Genomic DNA, 25,154 nt, shown 5'->3' with positions numbered 1-25,154 from the left:
TATATGACTTTTTCACCAAACTCATTCATGTTTGTATCCTGAATACCTAAACGTGATGCCCGACACACAATTATTGTTTGATGACTTTAATTGAATCTGATTATTTGCCACGTGGCCTACAGTAAATTGAGACTCAGTTGCCTAGCAGAATGTATGTGGCTATTATTTAAAGTTCACAGATGAAAAAAATTTCACTCAGCATTTGACCCCTAGTAGTTGCTTTAAGAAAGACTGTCTACCCCCACGCTATGGCAGGTTTGAGAAAGAGCTTTCAGCATTTTCAACGCTTAAACTGAGATCTTGATCCTATTTACCATCCTTCAGCCAGCCACAAAACAGGTGCATGCTGTTCAGGTCATGGCAAGATCCCGTCAATCTTTCAGCTTCAAACTACTTAAACAAATCTCTCTTCCATTTTATTTTTGTTAGACCAAACTATTTTTTTCAAAATATATTTTTTTCAAAATATTTTCCTGACTTTAGTAACGTGTCCCTCTCCCCCTCACTCACCCGCATTCACACACACACACACACACACATACACACACTTTCCCCCGGACACTTCCCCTTTTCGGTCGTTTACGCACGAAACCAGCCAGCCCTTTCCCTAGCGAAGTGTTTGGCGGTGTAGCTGTCCCGTCCCCGGCGCTTCCCACAGCAACAGCGCGTTCTCTTCGCCTCCCGCAGTCTCTTAGGACAGGCCGGGCTAGCGCAAAGTACCGTGTTCCTGGAACACCACGAGGGCGAGCTCGGGAATCTCGAGCAGGCCTGCAGGACACCTGCCGCATCAAGTGGCTAGAGCCCGGGGAGGGCGAGGCGAGGTGGGACGGGGCGGGGTGGGGAGCGGGCCGGGAAGGCGAGGCCGCGCGGACTCTGGGATAGCTCCTCAAGAGTGGGCGCCCGGAGTCGGCGAGCGGAGGAGGCGGGGCCGATGCGGTGAGGTGGGGCCAGCTGGAGTAGGCTAAGCAGTCCAGAGCAGGGGAGTCCCTCAGTGGAAAGCCGGGCGACTGGGCGGTGCAACAGAGTAAGGCGGGGCCAGCGGAGGCAGGGAGATTTCCTTAGGCCGCAGGCGGGGAAGTGGTGCTGGCCGGGGTAGGCGGAGCCCCGAGGCAGGGGAGGCGTGGCTGGCAGAGGTAGGCGGAGCCCCAAGGCAGGCGGGGCTTGCCGAGACAGGGAGAATCCCTTAGGCCACAGGCTGGGAGGCAGGGCAGCCCGAGGCGGGGAGGATCCCTTAGGCCGCAGGCGGGGAGGCGGGGCTGGCCGAGGTTAGGCGGAGCCCCGAGGCGGGGGAGGCGGGGCCGGGCCGGCGCAGGGAGAGTCACTCAATGGACAGGCGAGAAAGCAGGACCGGCGCGGCGGGGCGGGGCCGGCCGAGTCCCTAGAGCTGGGGGCGGGGCGGACCCAGCGGACCAGCGGACCACCTGGGTGCTGTCGTAGTTGGAGGTGGCCTGAGGAGCTCAGTTCCCTCAGCGCCCGTAGCTTCGGCGGAGTCTGCGCGATGGGCGACCCGGAAAGGCCGGAAGCGGCCGGGCTGGATCAGGATGAGGTAAATGTTGCTGTCGCGTCTTCCCCCTCCCCGCAGTCACGCCAGCCCGTTAGATTGCAAGTTGCAGGACCGCTGTAGGAAATGTTATTCGCCGCGGTCAGGACAGGCCTGTCCGCCCGCCCTCGCCGCAGCCTGGCTTCGTCGTTGCGAGCGCCGGGGAGGCCCTCCCCGGGGAGGGCGGAGGAAGGAGCTGACTTTGGGTTTGCGTCCCGCTCCGCTGCTCTGCCCCGGGGCCAGCCAAGGACGACGCTTGGAGGCCTCAGGCCGGGGTGAGACTTACCCCTGCGTTTATCCGCCTCACGCTCTCCCACCCTCCTTCCGTGTTTTGGAGCCCTGGCCAGGGAAACCGAGGCAAGGAAAGAGGACTGTGGCGGCTCTGCTGGAGAGGTGCATACCATTTGGGATGGTGACAAGGAGTTGGAGAACGCGTGTGGAAATTGACACAGGTGGCTGGGGTGAAGATGACAGGTAGAAGGGGACACGAAATCCTCATGACCTCCTCCCAGTGAAAAAATCAGGGTAGGAGGCCAGTTTTGCTCAGGCCCGTCTCCTTAACTAACTGAATCTTCGGGGTGTCACTTTCTTCCTTTGTACAATGGAAGTGATACTTCACAGAGAATTAAGTAAAATGCTTTATGCAAAGTGCTACGAAAGTTGTAGGTGCTTAATAAGCCCAAGTTGTTCATCCTCTCCACAGATCTTATGCTGATAAAAGTGCCTAAAATAAATAAACCAGAATTTGTTAGACTGTAGGATTGTATGGTAGTTTAAACTGTTGCTGTATAATTTTCAAACACTGTCATTTTGCAAATACTTCTAAGCCGTTTGTGGACAAGAGAAATGCTTTTTGTACTACTGGAACCTGTTGCTGTGGTATCTTTGATTTAATACTGTGAAGATTTGGGGGAAACAAACGTTTCCACCCCAAGAGATTCATGCTTGGCCCTACATTTCTTTAGAAAGTTGTAGATTCCAGGTTTGAGATTTTATTTTATTTAACTTGATTTTTGTAAGCATTTAGTAACTAACTGTAAATATCCCTCAAGCTTTTTCTTCCTGTTTTGAAACAAATGCGTTTAGTACCAACTTCCCTACTCAAAGGGGAAAATTCAGACTGCTGTTTATGCTAATGGCACCAGCAGTGATTCAGGCTTAACACCTGGATATTAAATTTTATTTATTACTCCTATCTCAATGATACAGACCCGCAAGGACAGACAGAATTTTAGATTCAGAATGAATTTTAGTGGTCCAAAAGCTTTTAACTTGAGATGCTGGGTTGCCTGAAGCACTTTGTTTTTCTAGATGCCGGAGTGCATAATAGGAGACCTGCATCAGAGTCACTTGGAGTATTTTGTAAAAAATGTAAATTGCTGGACCGACACCCCAAACATAGTGAATCAAAATCTCTTGAGATCTGCATTTTTAACAAGTACTTCAGGTGATCCTGGTACACATATTAAAACAAAAACAAAAAACCCCCCACTGTCTTAAAGGGTCCATAGATAGACTAGAAGGGGCTTTATAAATCTCCTGAAGTGATATGTAGATTTTGTATGTGCAGATGTGAATCTTCTGAGAAAGGGATCCATAGTTTTTGTCAATTTCTCAGAGTTAACTATTGCTAATCTAATTCATAGTCTATTGTCAAGGTAAAGTTTAGGCCAGAAAACATTAAATGGCATGCCCAGGACTCAGTAGTGGAGCTAAATTTAAAACCAAGTTCTTGCATCTGGGCGGGTATCCCATTGGTTCTGTCAGATTTTGTGGGAATGGAAATGAAAATAATACTTACAAGTAGTGTATGACTATGACAACATGCAGCTATTTTACAGAAGTAGAAGAGACATAAAGGCAAAGAAACGGAAGTGGTGGAATTGGGGCTGGATAGGAGGTAAGAGCCTGGTATGATGCCAGCCTAGATTGGGGCATCGTAAGTGCTTGCTGGGGAATCTTGACCTAAATTGTTGTCCTGACATGCCCAGGCACGTCTTCCAACTGGGTGACCAGAAATTGAGTCAGTCAGAAACTGGAAGTACCATTCTGGAAAAGACAGTAGAATGTCACTAAGGAATGCCTACTGCTAAACTTTATTTCAAATTCTCATCACTTTACACCTGTGCAGCTATAATAATTTTGTTGTTTTTCTATCTCCTATCTTACCTGCCATTCAATCCTAATTACCATTGCCAAGTTAATCCTTCATTAGACGAGTGCCTCAGTGTCACTGACCCTGTGCCCCCCAAAAAACTCCCAAAAGGGTCTCAATTCCTACCAAAAAGCCTGGCCAACACCTCAGGCTGGTGAAGTCTTGTTGAAGCTGCTTTTTTCATGCTAACTGCCACATCTTAATTCAAGTCCTCATTTCCATCTTTGAAATTGGTTCCTTAGTTGCTTGCAAAATCTAGTTTTTTATCAATTAATCCTGTACGTGGTTTTCTGATTAGTCTTCCTAATTGCCACCTCTATTCATGTTAATTCCCATTCAGAAATTCTCCATGACTATTTGTACCCCCAAATCTGTGGGGTACAGATTTTCAAACTGTACCGTGCAATGAACGCCAGCACCTGGGGTTGGGGGCAAATGGGGAGAATTGGAGTATGAGCCTTCTAGACCTCCGATGTTTGAAGATCTTTGGCCACAAAATTAATTCCTAACCTCTTAGTCTGATTTATCTTAAGAGTCTAGATCCTTTGCTTTAGCCAAATCACATCATTCCTACTTTTGCTTTTCCTTGTCCTGCATCCATTTCAGTCTGTTTTAATCTCAGCTGGCTTCTCTTCTTTCATCTGCCGTTTAAATATCAGCATTCTCTAAGACTGTATCCTCAGTTGTCTTGCTGCTCTATATGTTCTCTCTGGATAATCACATCCATTCCCTTGGCAACCACTAATGGGATCTCCATCACTCGTGTTCTGCAGTGTTATATTTTTAACTGCTTACTGGACATCTTGAAACTGAATTCATTATCTTTTCTATTCTTTTTTTTTGAGACGGAGTCTCACTCTGTCACCAGGCTGGAGTACATACAGTGGCACAATCTCGGCTCACTGCAACCTCTGCCTCTTGGGTTCAAGTGATTCTCCTGCCTCAGCCTCCTGAGTAGCTGGGATTACAGGCGTACGCCACCACGCCCGGCTAATTTTTGTATTTTTAGTAGAGACGGGGTTTCACCGTGTTGGCCAGGATGGTCTCAATCTCTTGACCTCGTGATCCTCCCACCTCAGCCTCCGAAAGTGCTGGGATTACAGGCGTGAGGCACCACGCCGGGCCTGAATTCATTATCTTTTCTAACGACCTAGTTGACTTTGTGAGGATATTGTGTTTGTAACTTTGTTGTTGTCGCCTGGCTTGGTGGGAGGAGTTAAATTAAACTTCTGTTAAACATCTAATGTGAGAAGCAAAATTTTTGTCTGATTTATTCATTTATTCTCCAGGTACTGAGCACCTTGTGTGTGCCTTTTAGATCTTGTTATCACCCAGTTACTGGAGCTGGAAACATCAAGGGCATCTTTAACTGTTCTTGCCCCTTGTCCCAAATTCAAATTTTTAGGAAGAATAATTCATTCTACTTCTGAATATCACTTAAATCAGTTTTTTTGTGTGTTTCCAGTTCAGGCAAGAGATGGGTAGTACAATAATCTTTCCATTGTTCTTTCTGCCTCTAATTTCTCTTCTAATCTAGCAATGTTTCTACAAAAGCGATCTTAAAACATATATCTGATTATATTATTTGCCTGATTAAAAACCTTCAGTGGCTCCCAATAGCATACATGTTAGAGTTATTAGATGCCGAAGTGTTTTATATCAAAGCAGACCACTTTGACCTGCTCCAAAATTTTTTAAAAATCAGATTACTACTAACCAATTTTGCTCTTTTATTAACCCTGTAAAAACATAGATACCCATGAGCTTTGAAATTTCTATGGCTAGTAGGCTGCTCTCTCATGCACCCATATATTTTTGTTTTGTTTTGTTTTTTGAGATGGAGTCTTGCTCTGTTGCCCAGGCTGGAGTGCAGTGATCTTGGTTCATTGCAACCTCTGCCTCCTGGGTTCAAGCAGTCCTCCCACCTCAGCCTCCCAAGTAGCTGGAATTACAAGCATGCGCCAGCACGCCCGGCTAAATTTCAGTAAAGATGGGGTTTCACCATGTTGGCCAGGCTGGTCTCGGACTCCTGACCTCAAGTGATCCGCCCGCCTACCTCAGCCTTCCGAAATGCTGGGATTACAGGCATGAGCCACCACACCTGGCCAGCCACCGCATCCAGCCGGCGATATATTTCTGTTCGCACTAGAGGCTGGGCGAGGTGGCTCATGCCTATACTCCCACCACTTTGGGAGGCTGCAGCAGGAGGATCACTTGAGGCCATGAGTTCGAGACCAGCCTAGGCAACCTACGAGACCCTATCTCTACAAAAATTAACTAGGCATGGTGTCATGTGTCTGTAGTCCCAGCTACTCTGGAGGCTGAGGCAGGAAGTAGAGCCCAGGAATTTGAGGCTGCAGTGAGCTATGATCATACCACTACACTCCAGTCTGGGTGAAAGAGCAAAACCCTGTCTCTGAAAAAAGAAAAAATGTAAAGCTAGAAAGTGTAGGTGATACATTATGGTGTGGAATATTCAAAACATTTGGGGCTTCAGTCAGTGAGCCAAGTTTAAAAAAACAAAAAACTTTGACCTTATGGCAGAAGATTAGTAAAAATAAACATAAATGTATGTGTTTAGGCTGGGCGTGGTGGCTCACATCTGTAATCCCAGCACTTTGGGAGCCTGAGGCGGGCAAATCACCTGACGTCAGGAGTTCGAGACCAGCCTGGCCAACATGGTGAAACCCCATCTCTACTAAAAATGCCATAGTTAGCTGGGCATGGTGGCGTGCGCCTGTAATCCCAGCTGCTCAGGAGGCTGAGGCAGGAGAATTGCTTGAACTGGGAGGCGGAGGTTACAGTGAGCCGAGATCATGCCATTGCACTCTAGCCTGGGTAACAGAGTGAGACTGTCCCAAAAAAAAATTATGTGTTTAAGTCACATAGTTTAAGGAATATACCATTTTCTTATGATTCCTACCTTTAGCCAATTTTCAACTACCTGTTTGGAGCACTTTGCATAATAAGGCCTCTACTGTATTATTGTCACTATACATATTGTTTTTTCAATTTTGTTTGGTTTTGGAAAAAAAAATAAAAAGCTTGGTTCAACTCCGAAAAATCCATACAAATGGTTACAGGCTTTTTTATTTTTATTTTTTAACTGCCTATTTTTCACTGTCATGGTATTCTTCAGTTAAGCAGAGATACCAAGAGAAACTTTCATCTGAGGTCATCCAAGAAAAAAGAAAGATAATCTGGAAACACAAGTTTATGCATTGATGATTTGCTGATTTCCTTGCTGTACAGTATAAAACATTTGTTTTGGTTATTTTTATTACTATTTTAATAGGATAAAAACGTTTAAAAGTGAAATTTTCTCCTGGTGTTTGTGACATTAGGGGGATCACAGAGTTCCCTGGGAAGTGTTCTCTGCTGCCTTTTAGGTTTCATCTCTTCCCATTGTCCCCCACCACCATCAAGTCCAGACTTAGAAAATTACTTCTAGTTCTTCAAAAATGTCGCATAGCATCATATCTTTTTTTTTTTTTTTTTTTTTGAGTTGGAGTCTTGCTCTGTCACCAGGCCTGAGTGCAGTGGCGTCATCTCAGCTCACTGCAATCTCTGCCTTCCAGGTTCAAGTGATTCTCCTGCCTTAGCCTCCCGAGTAGCTGGGACTACAGGTACGCGCCACCACACCCAGCTAATTTTTGTATTTTTAGTAGTGACAGGGTTTCACCATGTTGGCCAGGATGGTCTCGATCTCTTGACCTTATGATCCGCCCGCCTCGGCCTCCCAAAGTGCTGGGATTACAGGCGTGAGCCACTGCGCCCTGCCCATCATATCTTTTTTCACATTTTTTTTTCTTCTAAAATATGGGTTCTTAGATTAGGTCCACAGAGGGTACTCTGGAGAGCCTAGAGTTTCAAGATGCATGAACTTTCTGAAATTGTATTCAAATGTATGTTTGTGCACGTTTCTAAGCATTATGAAATAATATGTCATCTCTAGCCCAGCTCAAAGTTTGATGTTGGTTAACCTCCTTCTCTTCACATTGCAAAATCCCTCGTAATACACTCCTAATCCAGCTACTCCTCTTAATAGTCTACAGGTTATCAGGATAGAACAGGAGAATGTGTATACAAATGTGACTTTCATTCTAACTTAAAGGTACTAGTCTTCAGCAGGTCAGTTATTTATCATCATTTAAAAACTTCATTCATCGTCAGGGCATTTGGTGCTGAAGAGTGACTACTTGTGATGTCCTTCCCAACTTCCAGTAACAAAAGTATAGAAGTTCCCAACTTTCATACTTTGAGTATATCCCAAATTTCAGTAACAAAAATAGTAAAGGCCAGGAGTTTGAGACCAGCCGGGGCAGCATAGCATGACCCCCATCTCTACAAAAAATTAAAAAATTATCCAGGTGTGGTGACATGTGCACATAGTCCTAGCTACTTGGGAGGCTGAGACAGGAGGATTGCTTGAGCACAGGAGTTTGAGACTGCAGTGATCTATGATCACACCACTCTGATCTATGCAGTCTAGCCTGGATGATGGAGCAAGACCCAGTCTTAAAAAAAATTGCTCAAATATTTGTGGAATGAGTACCAACTAAGTGCCAGGTACTGTGCTAAGCACAAGGGATTCTACAAGGGTGAAAATGGATTTTACTTTCAAGAAGCACAGGAAACTAGAGACAATTAACAGGGAATTAAATTGCAGTGAGCTATGTACTTATATCTGGAACCTAACCCAGACCTTTGGGGTGATGTGAAGAGGGGAAAATGTGATTGATTTTAATAGTTATTGGGTTGTCTCACTGATGTATTGTGGTCCTATGTTAAATTAAAATTTTCTAAAGGTACCTAGAAATCTGAGTACAGGAAGAAGAGAAATTAGCAGCCCATTTACTTAGCTAACATGCTTGACACGATACTAAGCTCTGGGAACATCACAACAAATAAAAATTGGTTCCTCTTCTCCAGGGCTCAAGTGCTGTATCTGAGGAGGCCCATACCTTTAAACAAGTAGTTAAAATCAAGACCATCTGTACTGTGGTGGCAGTAGGTATAAAGCACGCAAGCCCCCCTGTATTTGCATAGCCTTATGCTTGTATTTTGGGCTTTCTTCTTGCTAAGCCTTAGCCTCCTCTGCTATAACAGTTGCTTTGGCGAGGTGACAATGGGTGGACGCTGGAGTAAGGAACATAACGGGCCTGTCACAGTAGAGAGAGAGACAGTTTTGGGTAGGAGTCTAGAAGTTGTATGTGTTCTAATCCTGGTTTATACACGTTTAGCTTATTTGTATGTCCTTTGTTTATACTCATTCTCACACGTGTGCGACTCTTCTGATTCTCTTCTGATGTTCCCGCTATTTTAAAAATATATGTATGGCACCGTTTGCTCTTAGAGTGCCATCATGTTTTGAAGCAGTGTGAATACAGGTATGTGTTTCTCACTTTATTCACAAAGCTTTGAGACAGGCCACAGTGAGATCATATGCAGTAATGTTAGAATGTAAATAGCAGTAACAAATTGGAGTATCAGAAGGCTAAGATGAACAAAGGTTAAGTTGTAGGTAATGAGTTTTCAGATAAGTATTATAGTATTTCAGTGAAGAGTAGAAAGAAAAAACATTAAAGTAGCTTATACCAGTAGCTTATTCATTCCAGCAATCTGTATCAGAGAGGCTCTAAAGGGACATTTTGTTCACAAACTTAGAAATTTGCCCATCATGATGACATTTATGGGTCTAGCTTTGTACTTATCCTCAAACTAGCAATAATTACAATAATTTTTGAGTGCTTACTATATACCAGGCTTTGTTTAAAGCACTTTTAATCATCAGAATAAACCTATGAGGCAGGAATTATTTTACAGCTGAGGAGACTGAGGGTTAGAGAAGTTAAGCAGCTTTCTATGGTCACACACGCACTTCCTAACAATATTAGTCAGCTACCAGGTAACAGTAAGGATTCAACCCAGGCAGACAGGCTCTCAAACCAATGCCGTCTCCCTGACTTCCTTAGATGTATGTTTAGGTATGAATAAAGAAGAAATGTCTATATAAAAGGCGTGTTTGCACTTTATTTTTCAAAGAGATCATCTTCAGACACCAACGAAAATGAAATAAAGTCAAATGAAGAGCCACTCCTAAGAAAGAGTTCTCGCCGGTTTGTCATCTTTCCAATCCAGTACCCTGATATTTGGAAAATGTATAAACAGGCACAGGCTTCCTTCTGGACAGCAGAAGAGGTACGTGGCATTGCCTCCAAGAGCATTCATATCCTATAGTGCAGTGTTCTTTCTTGTTTTACAGGATATTGAAAAACTTTAACTTATACATTGAAGAAGATCAGTTGTAGAAGATAAGTTTTGGAATTACTGAGACTAAATATGATGTTCTCAATGTTTTAGTTTAGATTACTATCTATAAACAAGTTTTCTGCTGCAACAATGGCATCTAATTCTGCCAGATTTTTATTTCCAATATATTAGAACATTTTTTTCTTTTTCTTTCTTTTTTTTTTTTTTTTTTGAGACAGAGTCTCACTCTGTCACCCAGGCTAGAGTGCAGTGGCGCGATCTCAGCTCACTGCAAACTCCACCTCCCGGGTTCAAGCGATTCTCCTGCCTCAGCTTCCTGAGTAGTTGGGATTACAGGCGCCAGCCACCACGCCCAGCTAATTTTTGTATTTTTAGTAGAGATGGGGTTTCACCACATTGGCCAGGCTGGTCTCAAACTCCTGACCTTGTGATCCACCTGGCTCAGCCTCCCAAAGTGCTGGGATTACAGGCATGAGCCATCACGCTCAGCCAACATTTTCTATTTTTAAACAGACTTTTAGTTTGATATGGCCAAGTAAGACTTGTCTGACTAGTCTTATAAGGTCAGCAGAATAAGTAAAATTGCAGCTGTAGTCAAAAAATGAGTGAAAGCTGTAGCAACTCTGCTTTCAATTGAGAGATTTATCTGATTGTACAAAATGAGCCTCTGCATGAAGAGTTTGATCCTCTAGGCTGTGGACTCACTCCCAAGTCAGCCAGGTGGAACTCACAGTGCTGCTCCCAATTTGGCCCTGCCCTCAGCTACATCAAATGTGACAGAGTTGCCACTAACAGATCAGCTGTAGAAAGCTTTTTGTTAATTCCACCTGGGAGATCAGTTGAACACAGCAAACTAGAAAATATTTGCTGGTTGGTAAGGACAGTGGTCATGAAAATGATTGCCCTGTAGTCTAACTGAACAAATAGTTATTGTCTTGATCTTTAAATATGATGGGTGATACCTGTACAGCACTCTTGTTCTGTATATGTTTGTATATGTATCTCTATAGATAGATGTATCTATTTGGATAGATAGATTTGAATCGATTTTTCAAGAAATTAATTCTATAAATGTTAAACACATGCTGTTAAGAATGCAGGCTATGGGGTCAGACTGCCTAGGTACAAATCCTGTGCCACTACTTACTAGCTATGGAACTGGGAGAGTTACATAACCTCTCTGTGTATCCTCATCAGTAAATTAGGCTAATTGTACTTGGCTATTTGTGTTGTTATGAGGATTTATGAGATGTTTAAAATGGTAGTTGACACTTAGTAGGCACTAAATAAATGTAAACTATTATTTTATGCACAGAAGGGGGAAAATTTAACCTAGAAATCAGAAGGCACCAGTGTTTGAAGCTTCTATTACACTAATTTTACCCACTTACCCATCTTTGTTATATTGTAGTGTTATATTGTCAACATCTTTGTTATATTATAGTTGACATATAGAGCAAAAAACCAAACCACACGAAAACAAACACCCAATATTTTCATACGTGGTCATAATGCTCGACACACCTGACTGTCCCTAACTGTCTGTGGTTTTTAGAAAGTTTTTTTGTTAGATATGGTTCAGAGAACGAGTGGAATACACAGGTGGCTTTTTCGTTCATTATGTTAAAAAGGTACTTAGGATTCTTAGGATTCTTGAAATTCATTTGGAAATTAACTTGCATCTTTTAGCAAAGGTAATATATGACCTGTAACAAAGCAACACTAATTTTTAAAAACTGAAATCTACAGGTTGGTACGTGTTCTGTAGCTAATTATAGGACGATTCAAATACATATTTTGAAGATAAATCAAACACATTTTTAGTTCCACATATTTTTCATTTACAAATTATGTAAGTTACCATTTAGTCAGCTTAAGTGGTTGAGCTTAATTCTTAAATATGGCTGATCAACAGAAACCCTGATCAAAAGACAAAAGTCTGGGGTTTGGGACTTTCTTCTTTAAAGCCACTCAGGCAATTATGATAATTGTCTAGTTTGGAATCAGTATTTAAATGATGAAATTGAGAATTTGCTCAAATAAGAAAAAGCTAGGCAGGAAGGGAATATTTCCAATGTAGTGTAAATAAAATTTACAAGACCTTTGAGTGTTCAAAGAAATAATTTTAATATTTAAGAGGAAGCATCTTACAATATTAACATTTAATATCAAATATATAATATATAAGAGGTCGAGCATGGTGGCTCACACCTGTAATCCAAGCACTTTGGGAGGCTAAGGTGGGCAGATCACTTGAGGTCAGGAGTTTGAGACCAACCTGGACAACATGGTAAAACCCTGTCTCTACTAAAAATACAAAAATCAGCCAGGCGTGGCAGCAGGTGCCTGTAATCCCAGCTACTCAGGAGGTTGAGGCAGGAGAATCGCTTGAGCCCAGGTAGCAGAGGCTGCAGTGAGCCAAGATCATGCCACTGTATTTCAGCCTGGGCAACAGAGTGAGACCGTCTCCAAAAAAAAAACCTGAGGGGTTATAATATATATGAATGAAGAAGATGTCCTTCAGTTAAACCTGAGTTGAGCTTTTAATAGAACAGAACTTGATTTTTAGGTTGCATATTTTAAAAGATGAAGACAAATATTTCCTCCACCCTGCTCCGTTGTATCCCCAGTGCTTAGCACGGTGTCAGGTATGCAGTAAGTGCTCAGCAAACACTTAAAGAATAAATTAGTGGGAAAAAGGATTTGGAAAATAGCACGTGATTAAAAGACTGGGACATTAGTCCTTTTTGGAAACGTCAAAGAGATTGAGGCTTGAGGCTTTGTGGGTTTTTTTGTTGTTGTTGTTGTTTTGTTTTTGAGACAGAGTTGCGCTCTGTTGCCAGGCTGGAGTGCAATGGCACGATCTTGGCTCACTGCAACCTCCGCCTCCTGGGTTCATGCCATTCTCCTGCCTCAGCCTCCCAAGTAGCTGGGACTACAGGCATGGGCCACCATGCCTAGCTAATTTTGTATTTTTAGTAGAGACAGGGTTTCACTATGTTGACCAGGATGGTCTCAATCTCTTGACCTCGTGATCCCCTCACCTTGGCCTCCCAAAGTGCTGGGATTACAGGCGTGAGCTACCGTGCCCAGCCGAGGGTTTGTTAGAGTGAATAAAAGAAAGGCAAAAGACAAAGACAATTACATATTTCAACTGTTTATGAAGTTAATTATGAAAAATATTTAAAAGATTTTTTCTGACAAAATTGAAGCAGGATAGTTTCTCCGATCCCTTCGCGGGTGGGAACTGGAGTGCGCATGCTGGAGCTAGCTGGCTGCTTTGGCGCTGGCAGGGGCAAACTCCACTCACTTGAACCCATTGCGCTCAGCCCCTTGAGGGAGGGAGCATGCAGGTGAGCAGGTGCAGGAGCTTGGGTGAATTCTTTTGGGCACCGGCAGGAGCAAAACTCCGTGCGGGCCTCATGGCAGCATCTGTGAGGAGTACCCACAACCCTTGAAGCCCCAGAAGGAATGTGTTATAGTTAACTCTCTTTTAGCTTTTGCTGTCCGCAGATGGCTTAAGTTTTAACGGCTCAGTGGGCCCTCTGCCTTTTCACATGGGGCAGTTGGTCTCCACCAGTGAGGGCAGAGGGTCAGTGTGACAGCCTTTAGCATCCACACCTGTGGCACCCACGCTCTTGTTCAGCATCCAGGAAAAATCAGATCACATGAACAAATCAAAGGGTGGTGAATACAGAGGATTTTATTGCCAATGAAAGTGGCTCTCAGCGGGAAGAGGAGCTGGAAAGGGGATGGAGTGGAAAAATAATCTTCTCCTGGAGTCTGTCTGGCCGTCCCCGGCTGAATCCTCTCCAAAGGAATGCTGTCAAGCTGTCCCTCTGAAGTTAAGCTGCTTCTCTCAGACATCCAGCCGTAGTCTCTGACATCCAGCTGCTTCTCCTCTTCTCCTCTCCTCTTCTCTGCTGGTAGAGCCTGGGGTTTTTATGGGCACAGGGTAGGAGAGTGGGGCCATGGGTGGTTTTGGAAAAGGCAACATTATAGTGGGAAAACAGGAATACATGTCACTTTGGGCTGCAGTTCCAGGATTGAGGGTGGAGTCCTCGCTGGGGACCATCTTCTTCTGCCCAGAATTTCCCTGCCTCCTGTCCCTATCAAAATGATGTCTACATATGCTGTGTGATGGTATTTGGAGGTGGAGCCTTGGGAGGTAATTAGGTCATGTGGGTGGAGCCCTTATGAATAGGATTAGTGCCCTTAAGAGACATGAGAGATATGATCTCTCCCTCTCTGCTATGTCAGGATACAGCAAGAAGGTGGCCATCTGTAAATCAGGAAGAGGGCCTTCACCAATAACCCAACCATGCTGGCATCCTAATCTTGGGCTTTCAGCTTCCAGAAATGTTCAAAAAGAAAAATAAAAGTATGCTGTTTAAGCAACCCAGTCAATGGTAATTTGTTATAGCCCCCAGAACTGACTAAGGGAAGGTACATTTAAAGACAATTTTTGGCTGGGTGCAGTGGCTCAGGCCTGTACTCCCAGCACTTTGGGAGGGTGAGGCGGGCAGATCACTTGAGCTCAGGAGTTCAAGACTAGCCTGGGCAATATGGCAAAACCCTGTCACTACCAAAAATACAAAAAATTAGCCAGGCATGGTTTTGTGTGCCTGTGGTCCCACCTGTGCCTCTGGAGGCTGAGGTGGGAGGATTGCTTGAGCCTAGGAGGCAGAGATTGTAGTTAGCTGAGATTGTGCCACTGCACTCCAGACTGGGTGACAGAGTGAAACCCCATCTCAAAAATTAAAAAAATAAACAATTTTTAAATTATGGGTTTCACCAAATTCTAAAGTACGCCTCCCTTAATTCCGAAGACTAATTCTAATGAACATTTTCAAAAATATTTCCATTCCCAATGGAAGCCATACCTATGTATAAACTGCTTTAAAAAAAAACTAGGTTGTTGGCCACCTGCGATGGCTCACACCTGTAATCCCAACACTTTGAGAGGCTGAGGTAGGAGGATTGCTTGAGGCCAGGAGATTGAGACCAGCCTGGACAACATAGTGAGACCCCATCTCTTTAAAAAAACAAAACAAGGCCAGGCGTGGTGGCTCGTGCCTGTAATCCCAGCACTTTGGGAGGCCGAGGCAAACAGATCATGAGGTCAAGAGATTGAGACCATCCTGGCCAACATGGTGAAACTCCGTCTCTACTAAAAAATACAAATAATTAGCTGGGCATGGTGGCGCCTGCCTGTAGTCCCAGCTACTCGGGAGGCTGAGGCAGGAGGATTGCTTGAACCTGGGAGGCGAAGGTTGCAGTGAGCCAAGATCATGCCACTGCACTCTAGCCTGGCGACAGAGCGAGACTTCATCTCAAAACGAAACAAAACTCAGGTTGTTACCTGCCTGGCATTACTTCTGGATATAAAAGTAGACTGATTACCTGGCAGTAAAGTAGCAGCTACAATTGGTTAATAGGTGCCTAATTATCTAACACCATAGCAAATATTATATAAAATGTTAAAGCAGTGACTGTTGAGATTCATTATTCACTTCAGTGCCTTCTTGACTAGTTTTTACTCTCCCGCCTCCCCTGTTAGCCCTTCTTTCTTTTGCTCCAGTGCCACTAGATTATGTTAATTTGAATATTTTTAAAGTACATCCTGGCCAGCTTCTTAGTTAGCCAGAAAATTCGATTCCATCGTAATTTTTTAAAGATAAATTTTATTGTGTATGTTTAAGGTGTACGACATGATGTTATAAGATATATATATATAATAAAATGGTTACCCATTATGTAACAAATTAATATTTCCTTTGCCTCACATAGTTTAGCTGTTCACCCCCTCACCAAGAATAGCTGTAATCTACTCATTTAACAAAAATCCTGAATATAATACACTTGTTAACATAACTTTTTTTTTATTTCTTTGCAATGCTAACATCTTTCTTTTTCCATAGTTTACTGGTAGTGGGATATTCCTACTTAACAACAGAAGTGTTTCCCAAACACTTTGAGAAGAACTTAACTCCAAATTAAAATTTTTGAAAATCTTTTTATTCCAGGTCGACTTATCAAAGGATCTCCCTCACTGGAACAAGCTTAAAGCAGATGAGAAGTACTTCATCTCTCACATCTTAGCCTTTTTTGCAGCCAGTGATGGAATTGTAAATGAAAATTTGGTAAGATTTTTGCTTGATTTAACTTTTGTTCTCCTTTAGCAGTTAAATGATGATAATGTCAGTAAGATTATTAAATTCGGCCAAAGACAAGATGTCTAAAAAATGAACTAGATGAAGCTTAACTCTTTAAATGTTTTTCTGATGAATTGCTTACCCTTTGACCAGCAAACTATTATTAAATCAAGCATAAATGATACAAATCAAAACCATTTACAGTGCATTAACATGAGTTTGATTTTTACTCTCAGATAGTGAGCTTAATAGAGAACCTGCACCTTAACCTTTGGAGCTCTGTAATAGAACACTGGGTTCTGGCTCCCCATTTTAAAACTTGATTATGGTTGATCAGGAGGCATAATTTCTTTTTAAAAAGAATTAGAAAGATAGGCCGGGTACGGTGGCTCATACCTGTAATCCCAGCACTTTGGGAGGCTGAGGTGGGCGGATCACGAGGTCAAGAGATGGAGACCATCCTGGCCAACATGGTGAAAACCCATTTCTACTAAAAATACAAAAATTATCTGGGCGTGTTGGCACATGCCTGTAGCCCCAGCTATTTGGGAGGCTGAAGCAGGAGAATTTCTTGAACCTGGGAGGCAGAGGTTGCAGTGAGCCAAGATGGCGCCACTGTACTCCAGCCTGGTGACAGAGCGAGACTCCATCTCAAAAAAAAAAAAAAAAAAAAAAAGAATATACTATGCAAATAATTTACCATGGAGAATTGATGGATAAACAGTACTGCCTAGGATACTGCTTAAAATAATCCATAAGGTCTTTCTGACCTGTTTGTTACATGACAGGCAGTTTTTAAGTGATAATGCTGATGTCCAGATTCTGATTTGCAGTGTTTAATGAGAGCCTATAGAACTGGATATATCTATTTCCCTTATCTTCTTAGGTGGAGCGCTTTAGTCAGGAGGTGCAGGTTCCAGAGGCTCGCTGTTTCTATGGCTTTCAAATTCTCATTGAGAATGTTCACTCAGAGATGTACAGTTTGCTGATAGACACTTACATCAGAGATCCCAAGAAAAGGTATTGTTGGGATTTTATTTACAAAATATTGCTTATGGCTTGGTTATGTTCAGATCAGAATTTATTCCAAAACTCAATGTTAAGGAAAGATTATTCAAGTATGGAAGTTTCTGAGCATAATATTTTCTATTGCTTAATAATGTATTGGGTTTTAAAAAAAACGTGTTATAGAACCAGTTAACCTTTAGATATTTTATCTTTAAGAACTGTTCAGTAGCATCTTCTGTTTAGAAACTGAATACTCAAATTTAGCTGGTTTTGTATGAGACCAGATTCAAACCAATAATTTGAGTTTTATTTCTGTTCTATGGACATGTAAAAATGTATAAAAACTACAGATCTGGTAGCATACCATAGAGTTACAATTATTATCTCTGATTAAGTTTAATCCAATTAAGAAAAACAAGTGAGGCCAGGCGTGGTGGCTCATGGCTGTAATCCCAGCACCTTGGGAGGCCGAAGCAGGTGGATCACGAGGTCAGGAGATTGAGACCATCCTGGCTAACACAGTGAAACCACGTCTCTACTAAAAATACTAGCCAGGCGTGGTGGCGAGCACCTGTAGTCCCAGCTACTCGGGAGGCTGAGGCAGGAGAATGGCATGAACCCGGGAGGTAGAGCTTGCAATGAGCCGAGATCGTGCCACTGCACTCCAGCCTGGGCAACAGAGCGAGACTCTGTCTCAAAAAAAAAAAAGAAAAACAAGTGAATAACTTTGCTGTTCATTCTTTTGTTTTTACAGGGAATTTTTATTTAATGCAATTGAAACCATGCCCTATGTTAAGAAAAAAGCAGATTGGGCCTTGCGATGGATAGCAGATAGAAAATCTACTTTTGGTATGTGGCTCTAATTTATGTATGATCAGATTTGCCTAAGGTGATATGACAGTATTTTATGTGGTGTGACTATCCAGTACGAATCAAAGTTACAGCATGGAAAAGGAATACAAATGTCTCAAATGCACCTTTACCAAAATCATTATTCCTAATAATTAATTAGAAAGTGGTGATAAAGCTGTTACCTATTCTAGTTAATAAGTTGGAAGTTGAAAAGTTAAGATGTTAGTGCATAATTACAGTTAAACAGGAGTCAGTCACATAGCAATAACAAGAGTATTATAGCAATTCACAGTTTGTACCTGGCTTTTAAGTTTATTTTAGGAATTTTTTTTCTTTTTTTTTTTTGAGACAGAGTCTCACTCTGTCACCTAGGCTGGAGTGTGGTGGCGTGATCCTGGCTCCCTGCAACTGCTGCCTCCCAAGTTCAAGCAATTCTCCCTGCCTCAGCCTCCTGAGTAGCTGGGATTACAGGCACCTGCTACCACGCTCAGCTTATTTTTGTATTTTTTAATAGAGATGGGGGTTTTGCCATGTTGGCCAGACTAGTCTTGAACTCTTGATCTCAGGTGACCCGCCCACCTTGGCCTCCCAAAGTGCTGGGACTGCAGGCATGAGCCACTGTGCCTGGCCTATTTTAGAAATTTAAAGCAAGTGAAATCTTAACATTTTTCAGGAAACAAATATCTAGTTTCTCAAAAACTAAAGATTAGTGTAATCAACTAGGACAAAACCAATTTGTAATAACAGGCTTATTTTTCATAGGTAAGCTAAATGCAAACACCCTTCTGGCTGAGTTGAGATCCCATAGCTTTTTTTTAAGGAAGTGGATCATGTTATGTCTTATACATAGTAGTTGCTCAATAAATATTTACTAAATTTAATTAAAATATTTATATATTTCATTTGGATAGCTCTAAGTACCCATCTCATTCTTATCTATTTTAAATTGGTGTTCTTTACTTTCTGGTTTTATTGATTATGTGAGGAAGCAAGTCTCAAAATTTTTGGTCTCAGGCCCCTTTGTACTCTTAGAAATTATTGAGCACTCCAAAGTGCCTTTATTTGGGTAGGTTATAGGTATTGATATTTTTGCATTAGAAATTAACATTGAGATAATTTAAAAATATTTATTAGTGCATTCTAAGATAGCAATAATCAACCCATTATATTTTAATACAGATAACACTTTTATATAAGTTTCTATATTTTCCAAAAAAAAGAATAGCATGCTTTTAAATTTCTATAAATCTTTTAAATGTCTGACTTAATAGGAAACAGTTGGAGTACCATATCTGCCTTTGCATTCTTGGAGTGTATATGTATGTAGTATATGCCTCATTTAAATATGTATTATAGTTAGAAAAGGGAGGAATATTTTATTTAGCTTTTCAGATTATTATGGATATGTCATGTAGCCTCTAGAAAATACCATTGTAAAGTATGAGAGACTGGTAGTTAAAAAAAAATAATGCCTTAATGTTACTATGAAAATAGTTTTGACCTCACAGGTCTCCTGGGTCTGTGGATCTCTCAGGGACTCTTGGACCACGCTGAAGAACCAGTGATATAGTGCTTATATGGGCCAGCATGTAGTATACCAGGGATGAAGCAGATATGTTTGCCTCCTTGCCTTCAGTTCATTTCAAGAATGAGAAAAGCAGCCAGGCATGGTGGCTCACGCCTGTAATCCCCATGCTTTGGAAGACTGAGACAGGTGATCACTTGAGGCCAGCAGTTGAAGACCAGTCTGGGCAACAAAGCAAGACCCCCATCTCTACAACAAATTTAAAAACTAGCCAGGTGTGGTGGCATGCACCTGTATACCCTGCTACTTGGGAGGGTGAGAGAGGAGGACCACTTAAGCCCAGGTGTTTGAGGCTACAGTGAGCTATGATCGACTGTGCTCCAGCCTGGGTGACAGAGCAAGACCCAGACTCTAAAAAAAAAAAAAAATTTAAATAGGAATGAGAAAATCACTGGTTCTCAATATATGTAAAAGTCATCTGGAGAATTTGTGGAAAAACTTTTAAGAATCCTGCCAAAACTGATGTGGGAGGCCCAGGTGGGACTGAGGAATCTGCATTTTGTATTCAGCTGATTCCCTCACAAGGAGCTTCAGAAACACTTTGGGAAATGCTGGCTTTAGAGAAAAAAGAAGAGAAGAGGCAGAGTGTTCCATATATGCTGAAAATATTAGTATGGATAGGTAGTGATGAAAAATGATGAGCAGGCCCACGGAAAGCATGTATTTCATGAACTACCCAAGAAGGACAACCTAGAAATAGAGAACACAGAGAAGGCTGGCAGTCACCATGTAACTACATGAGGACTCCAGCTAGATTCTCCATATTGCTTAATCTCAAGGGAAACTCCATTTCAGGTTCTGATTTAGGGTCTCAGAGGAAAGAACATGTTCTAAAATTGTGGAGGGGAGTTGAATGGGTGTAGAGTGGAACAGGGAAAGAGGAAAGAGTGAAGAGTGCATTGGTGGCTCTCCTTTTTGGGAGTGGAACTAAAAGACAGTAACATGGAAATATTGCCTTGCTTTGCTGCACACTGCTACTTTCCTTTAACCAGCTGAGGAAGTGCTGTTTCATGAACTGATTGGGCTACCTGCACCATTAGTAGCTCTAAGTTGAAAAGGGCAGCTCTTTCACCTGGCTTAGGGTTTTGCCTAACATTTTTGGTGACCTTCTTAGTGCCTTTTGCACTAAGATCCGGCGTAGCAACTATTCTTTCCTTATATCCAGACTCTTATAAGCCTTTATTTTTAGCTAAAGAGAAACTAAGAATATTTCTTTAAAAATTATTAGTTTGGAAGTTTATGTTATAAGGAGATTCAATTCCTATAGAGCAAAAATTTTCCTAATTATATATCTGCATAGATTTTAAAAAATTGAGACATCCTGTTTAATTTTTAAAATATCTTTAAAGAACTTTAAAACAAATATACAGATTAAAACTTAGTATATGTAATGAAATTTCATTTCAAGCCTCAAAAAATATTAGCTACACAATCTTAGTACATTGCCATCATAGAGGTCAGCTGTATCTTAAAAATGTATCCGACTTTCCCCTCTCTAAAATGAATTATGAGGCCTTTACATTCACTATAGTTTTTAGGAGAAATGTTCCGGAACCCTCTTTTTATTTCACATATGTTCTCAAAAAATTGTAAAATGTACCACTTATAATCCTTTAATCTTCTCCAAAAAAGAATAGCCTTCTATAACTATGTTATGATTTTCATTCTTTAGTATTCACATTAATGTATAGCATGGTTACAATACCAATTTTCCACTAGGCACAGTGGCTTGTGCCTATAATCCCAGCTACTTGTGAGGCTGAGATGAGAGGATGGCTTGAGCCAGAAGTTCAGACCAGCCAGGGCAACGTAGAGAGACCTTAGCTCTAAAGAAATAAAAAAATTAGCCAGGCATGGTGACACACACCTGTAGTCCCAGCTACGTCAGAGGCTGAGGTGGGAGCATTGTTTGAGCCCAGGAGTTTGAGACTGTTTGAATTATTAATGCACCATTGCACTACAGCCTGGGTGACAAGAGCAAGACCCCACACTGTCTCTAATAAAAATTAAAATATCAATTTTTCTTTTATTCACGTTTGTATTTAATTATAGTCTACTTTCCTGACAGATAATTATCCTTATGATGTTACCTTAATGTCAATTAAAAATGTATCAATAAGTTATCTTAATAGTAAGATAAAAGATACAGTAAGTTATATGTTAAACTAATGACAAGCCTCATCTTAAGAATAGTGATGATGATGATGATTTTTGAGATGGGCTCACTCTGTCGCCCAGCTGGAGTGCAGTGGTGTGATCATAGCGCACTGCAGCCTTGACCTCCTGGGCTCAAGCATTCCTCCCACATCAACCTCCCAGGTAGCTGTGACTACAGGTGTGCACCACCACACCCAGCTAATTTTTAAATTTTTTGTAGAGATGGGGTTTTGCTATGTTGCCCAGGCTGGTCTCTAACTCCTGCATTCAAGTGATCCTCCTTCCTCGCTCTACCAAAGTGCTGGTATTACAGATGTGAGCCACTGCAGCACTTGGCCTAGAATGGATTTTAATGTCTTCTCTCATCTAGTACTTATATAGGTTCCATTGAGTCAGTTCAGGACTTGTTTATTAAGTGACTTCTTTGTGTGTGGTCCTGTGACATGTACTGAGGTATAAACCGTGATGTCACCTATGAAAAAGGTTTGTAGTGCACTCAAGCACTCAGCTGCCTGTATCTCACAGTCTTATAGACCAAACCTTTTTCCTTAGACATATATAAATACTTTTCTCAGGCATATGCAGTGTGGTGACACAAGCATCTTGTGAATGACCTTTTGGGTTAGAGCTCTGATCATCCTGCATAATGTTACAGATATGATGCCACTGTAGACAATTTATTAATAGGAGATGGATTTCTACGAAGTCCTTGCCTAACAATGAGTAACCTTTAAAATTGGCCATTTTGTATTTAGCACAAAACAGTATTTTTGCTTATGTTATGGGGACATTTTATCTAATAGATATATTTATTATCCTCAGTTGGGTTTATCTATTTTTTTAAAATTGCAGATACACGCCAATGGTTTTTGAAATGTTTGCAGATGGTCTGTAAGATACCATAGGTTTCTAAAAATATAAACTTAAGCAACCTCTCCTCCTTTCAGAGGAAGGCACTTGTCATAAAGTCTACCTTCTACTCTCCAGTACACACACACACATATATATACATACTGCACACATGTGCATGTACTTGCACTCATAGTCATGTGTGGTGCACACGTAAATCACCTCTTGTTTTGAGTATGGAAGGTCCTTCTTTGTCCAGACGCCAAGACCTACAGAAGTCCATCGTCTGACAGAGGATTTGAAGGAGGCATACCTTTCTGCTCTAGTAGGTAGAGGTGGCGCATTTTCTCCTATGGAGATCTTTGGCCATGGCACTAACTTGTGTATTTTGTTTCTTTGCAAACAGTTGTGGTATTTATTGTTATATATGTATATATATATATATGCAAATGTTTGCAGTGTATTTCAAAAATTGAAACGATTTTATGTCTCCCAGGGGAAAGAGTGGTGGCCTTTGCTGCTGTAGAAGGAGTTTTCTTCTCAGGATCTTTTGCTGCTATATTCTGGCTAAAGAAGAGAGGTCTTATGCCAGGACTCACTTTTTCCAATGAACTCATCAGCAGAGATGAAGTAAGGAATGGAATGTTTTTCTAGTTATATTTGTATTCATATTTGATGTTCATCTATTTTTCTTTTCCATCTTTTTTTTTTTTTTTTGAGACACAATCTCACTCTGTCACCCAGGCTGGCATACAGTGGCATGATCATGGCTTGCTGCAGCCTCGACTTCCCTGGGCTCAAGCAGTCCTCCCATCTCAGCCTCTATTGTTGCTGGGACAGCAGGCATATACCACTACACCTGGCCTAATTTTGGTATTTTTAGTTTTTTTAGAGACAGGGCTTCACCACGTTGTCCAGGCTGGTCTTGAACTCCTGGCCTCAAGCGATCTGCCTGCCTCAGCCTCCCAAAGTGCTGGGATTACAGGCATGAATCACTGTACCCAGCCTATTTATTTTTCTTTCTCCTGAAAAATGCTGTGGTGACACGAGTATCCTGGTAATTAAAATAGGAAGTCACGTCGTCTTGCTTTTAAGACACTGCATTTTCCTCCTGTGTCTCTTACCGTTTCTCCTCGGTCTCCTGGTCATTCTTAATATCAGTGTCCTCCTAGGTTCCCACGCTGGCCTTGCTCCTTCAGTGTATATGCCCTCCTGGCTGATCTTGTTTACTGTAATGGAATCAGCTACCATCTAAATGCTCATAACTCCGAAAACCTACCCTTTGTCCCAGATATTCTTTCCTAAGTGCCAAACCCATGTATGCTAGTGCATGTTAGACATTTTCTCCTTTAAGTTTCACCAGGTATCTCAAACCTGTTATTTCAGAAATCAAACTCATCATCTTTCTCCAAAAATTTGTTGTTCCTTCTGTTTTTCCTATTTCATTGAGTGTCTCTATCCTTCTTTTCCAATCATCTAATTTAAATTTAGGAATCATTTTAGATTGCTTCTTCTTTTTCAGCCACATCCGATCGGTAACTAAGCCTGGTCTCCCTCTGCCTGCTATACCCTTTCCATCTTTCTTACCACCCTTTTTTTTTTTTTTTTAAACCTTTTTGGATTACCTTCTCAGAAGAGACATCTCAAAACTTTCCTGATCAATTAGGTGAAATTGGCCACTCTTTCCTTTATGTATCCATTTGAAACCTGAACCTGTCCATGTCTTGGAGTCCATAGCATGTATTGTACTTCTTCTTTCTCTCTTCTGCTAGACTTTAAGCTCCTTAGTGCAGGGACTTTGTTTTATTTATCTTTCTGTTCTCAATGTTTTGGCTATTATAGCCATTCAGTTAACATTTATTGCCTACACTAATCCTTAACTTCTCTGAACCTTGGTTTCTTCAACTATAAAACTTAACCGTTTTGTTAGAGTGCAATGAAATAGTGTATGTGAAAGTATTTTTTTAAATGCCATAAAATGCTTCATATAATTACTTTTTGCTTTTTCATGTCTTTAAATTTTTAATAACTTTTATTAGAAATGTCATATAGGATTGTTATAGAGAATTGAGAGAATAAAAAAATTAATCTCAACACAGAGAGAACTACATTTACTGTTTTGTTGAAGTATTTCTTTATAGACTTTTTTTCTACATTTAATTCTATTTAGATATATAAACATATTTTAATCATTCATGTATTTAGGAGTTGAGATGTTCTTTTTCTACTTGGCAAAATACTGCAATCATTTTTCTGTAGCATTAAGCACCTTTTGAAAATAGTTTTGTTAAATATATAATCTAATGAATGAATCATTTATTTGACTTTTATAATTAGAAATTTAGATTATTTCCAGGTTTTTTGTTTTACTATAGTATAAAATGAATACCTTTACATATATATAAGCTTTGTCCTCCCTTTATATTATTTTCCTAAGCTTGATCACAAAAAGTAGAATTACTAAGTTATAAAGCATTCATACATACTTACTTGCAGATTTTTTTTCCAGTAATTTTATAACAATTTTCAGCCCCATCTAGCAATGTATGAACATTTTCTACCACACTCTCACCAGAATTT

At 41.2% G+C, this 25,154-nt stretch overlaps 1 protein-coding gene across 7 annotated transcripts in view; it reads left to right on the top strand.

Moving 5' to 3' along the window:
* The first annotated feature begins 1,263 nt into the window (after positions 1 to 1,263).
* RRM2B (ribonucleotide reductase regulatory TP53 inducible subunit M2B) overlaps positions 1,264 to 25,154 on the top strand; it is a 36,220-nt gene continuing 12,329 nt past the window's right edge. For 2 of the 7 annotated variants that reach the window (XM_063708905.1, XM_063708904.1), the window contains exons 1-5: positions 1,321 to 1,546; positions 15,995 to 16,111; positions 17,010 to 17,143; positions 17,886 to 17,980; positions 23,071 to 23,204. In XM_063708905.1, coding sequence (XP_063564975.1) covers positions 1,499 to 1,546; positions 15,995 to 16,111; positions 17,010 to 17,143; positions 17,886 to 17,980; positions 23,071 to 23,204 — 528 coding nt within the window. In that variant the 5' untranslated portion in view covers positions 1,321 to 1,498. Of the gene's footprint in view, positions 1,547 to 1,661; positions 2,066 to 9,740; positions 9,897 to 15,994; positions 16,112 to 17,009; positions 17,144 to 17,885; positions 17,981 to 23,070; positions 23,205 to 25,154 lie in introns of those variants that run through there. The other 5 variants (XM_063708903.1, XM_063708901.1, XM_063708902.1 and 2 more) reach the window with 5 other exon arrangements.

The sequence above is a fragment of the Gorilla gorilla genome, chromosome 7, assembly GCF_029281585.2.
Source record: "Gorilla gorilla gorilla isolate KB3781 chromosome 7, NHGRI_mGorGor1-v2.1_pri, whole genome shotgun sequence".
NCBI classification, from domain to species: domain Eukaryota; kingdom Metazoa; phylum Chordata; class Mammalia; order Primates; family Hominidae; genus Gorilla; species Gorilla gorilla.
The sequence above is the reverse complement of the archived record's forward strand: the minus strand, read 5'-3'. Positions and strand labels throughout refer to the sequence as shown.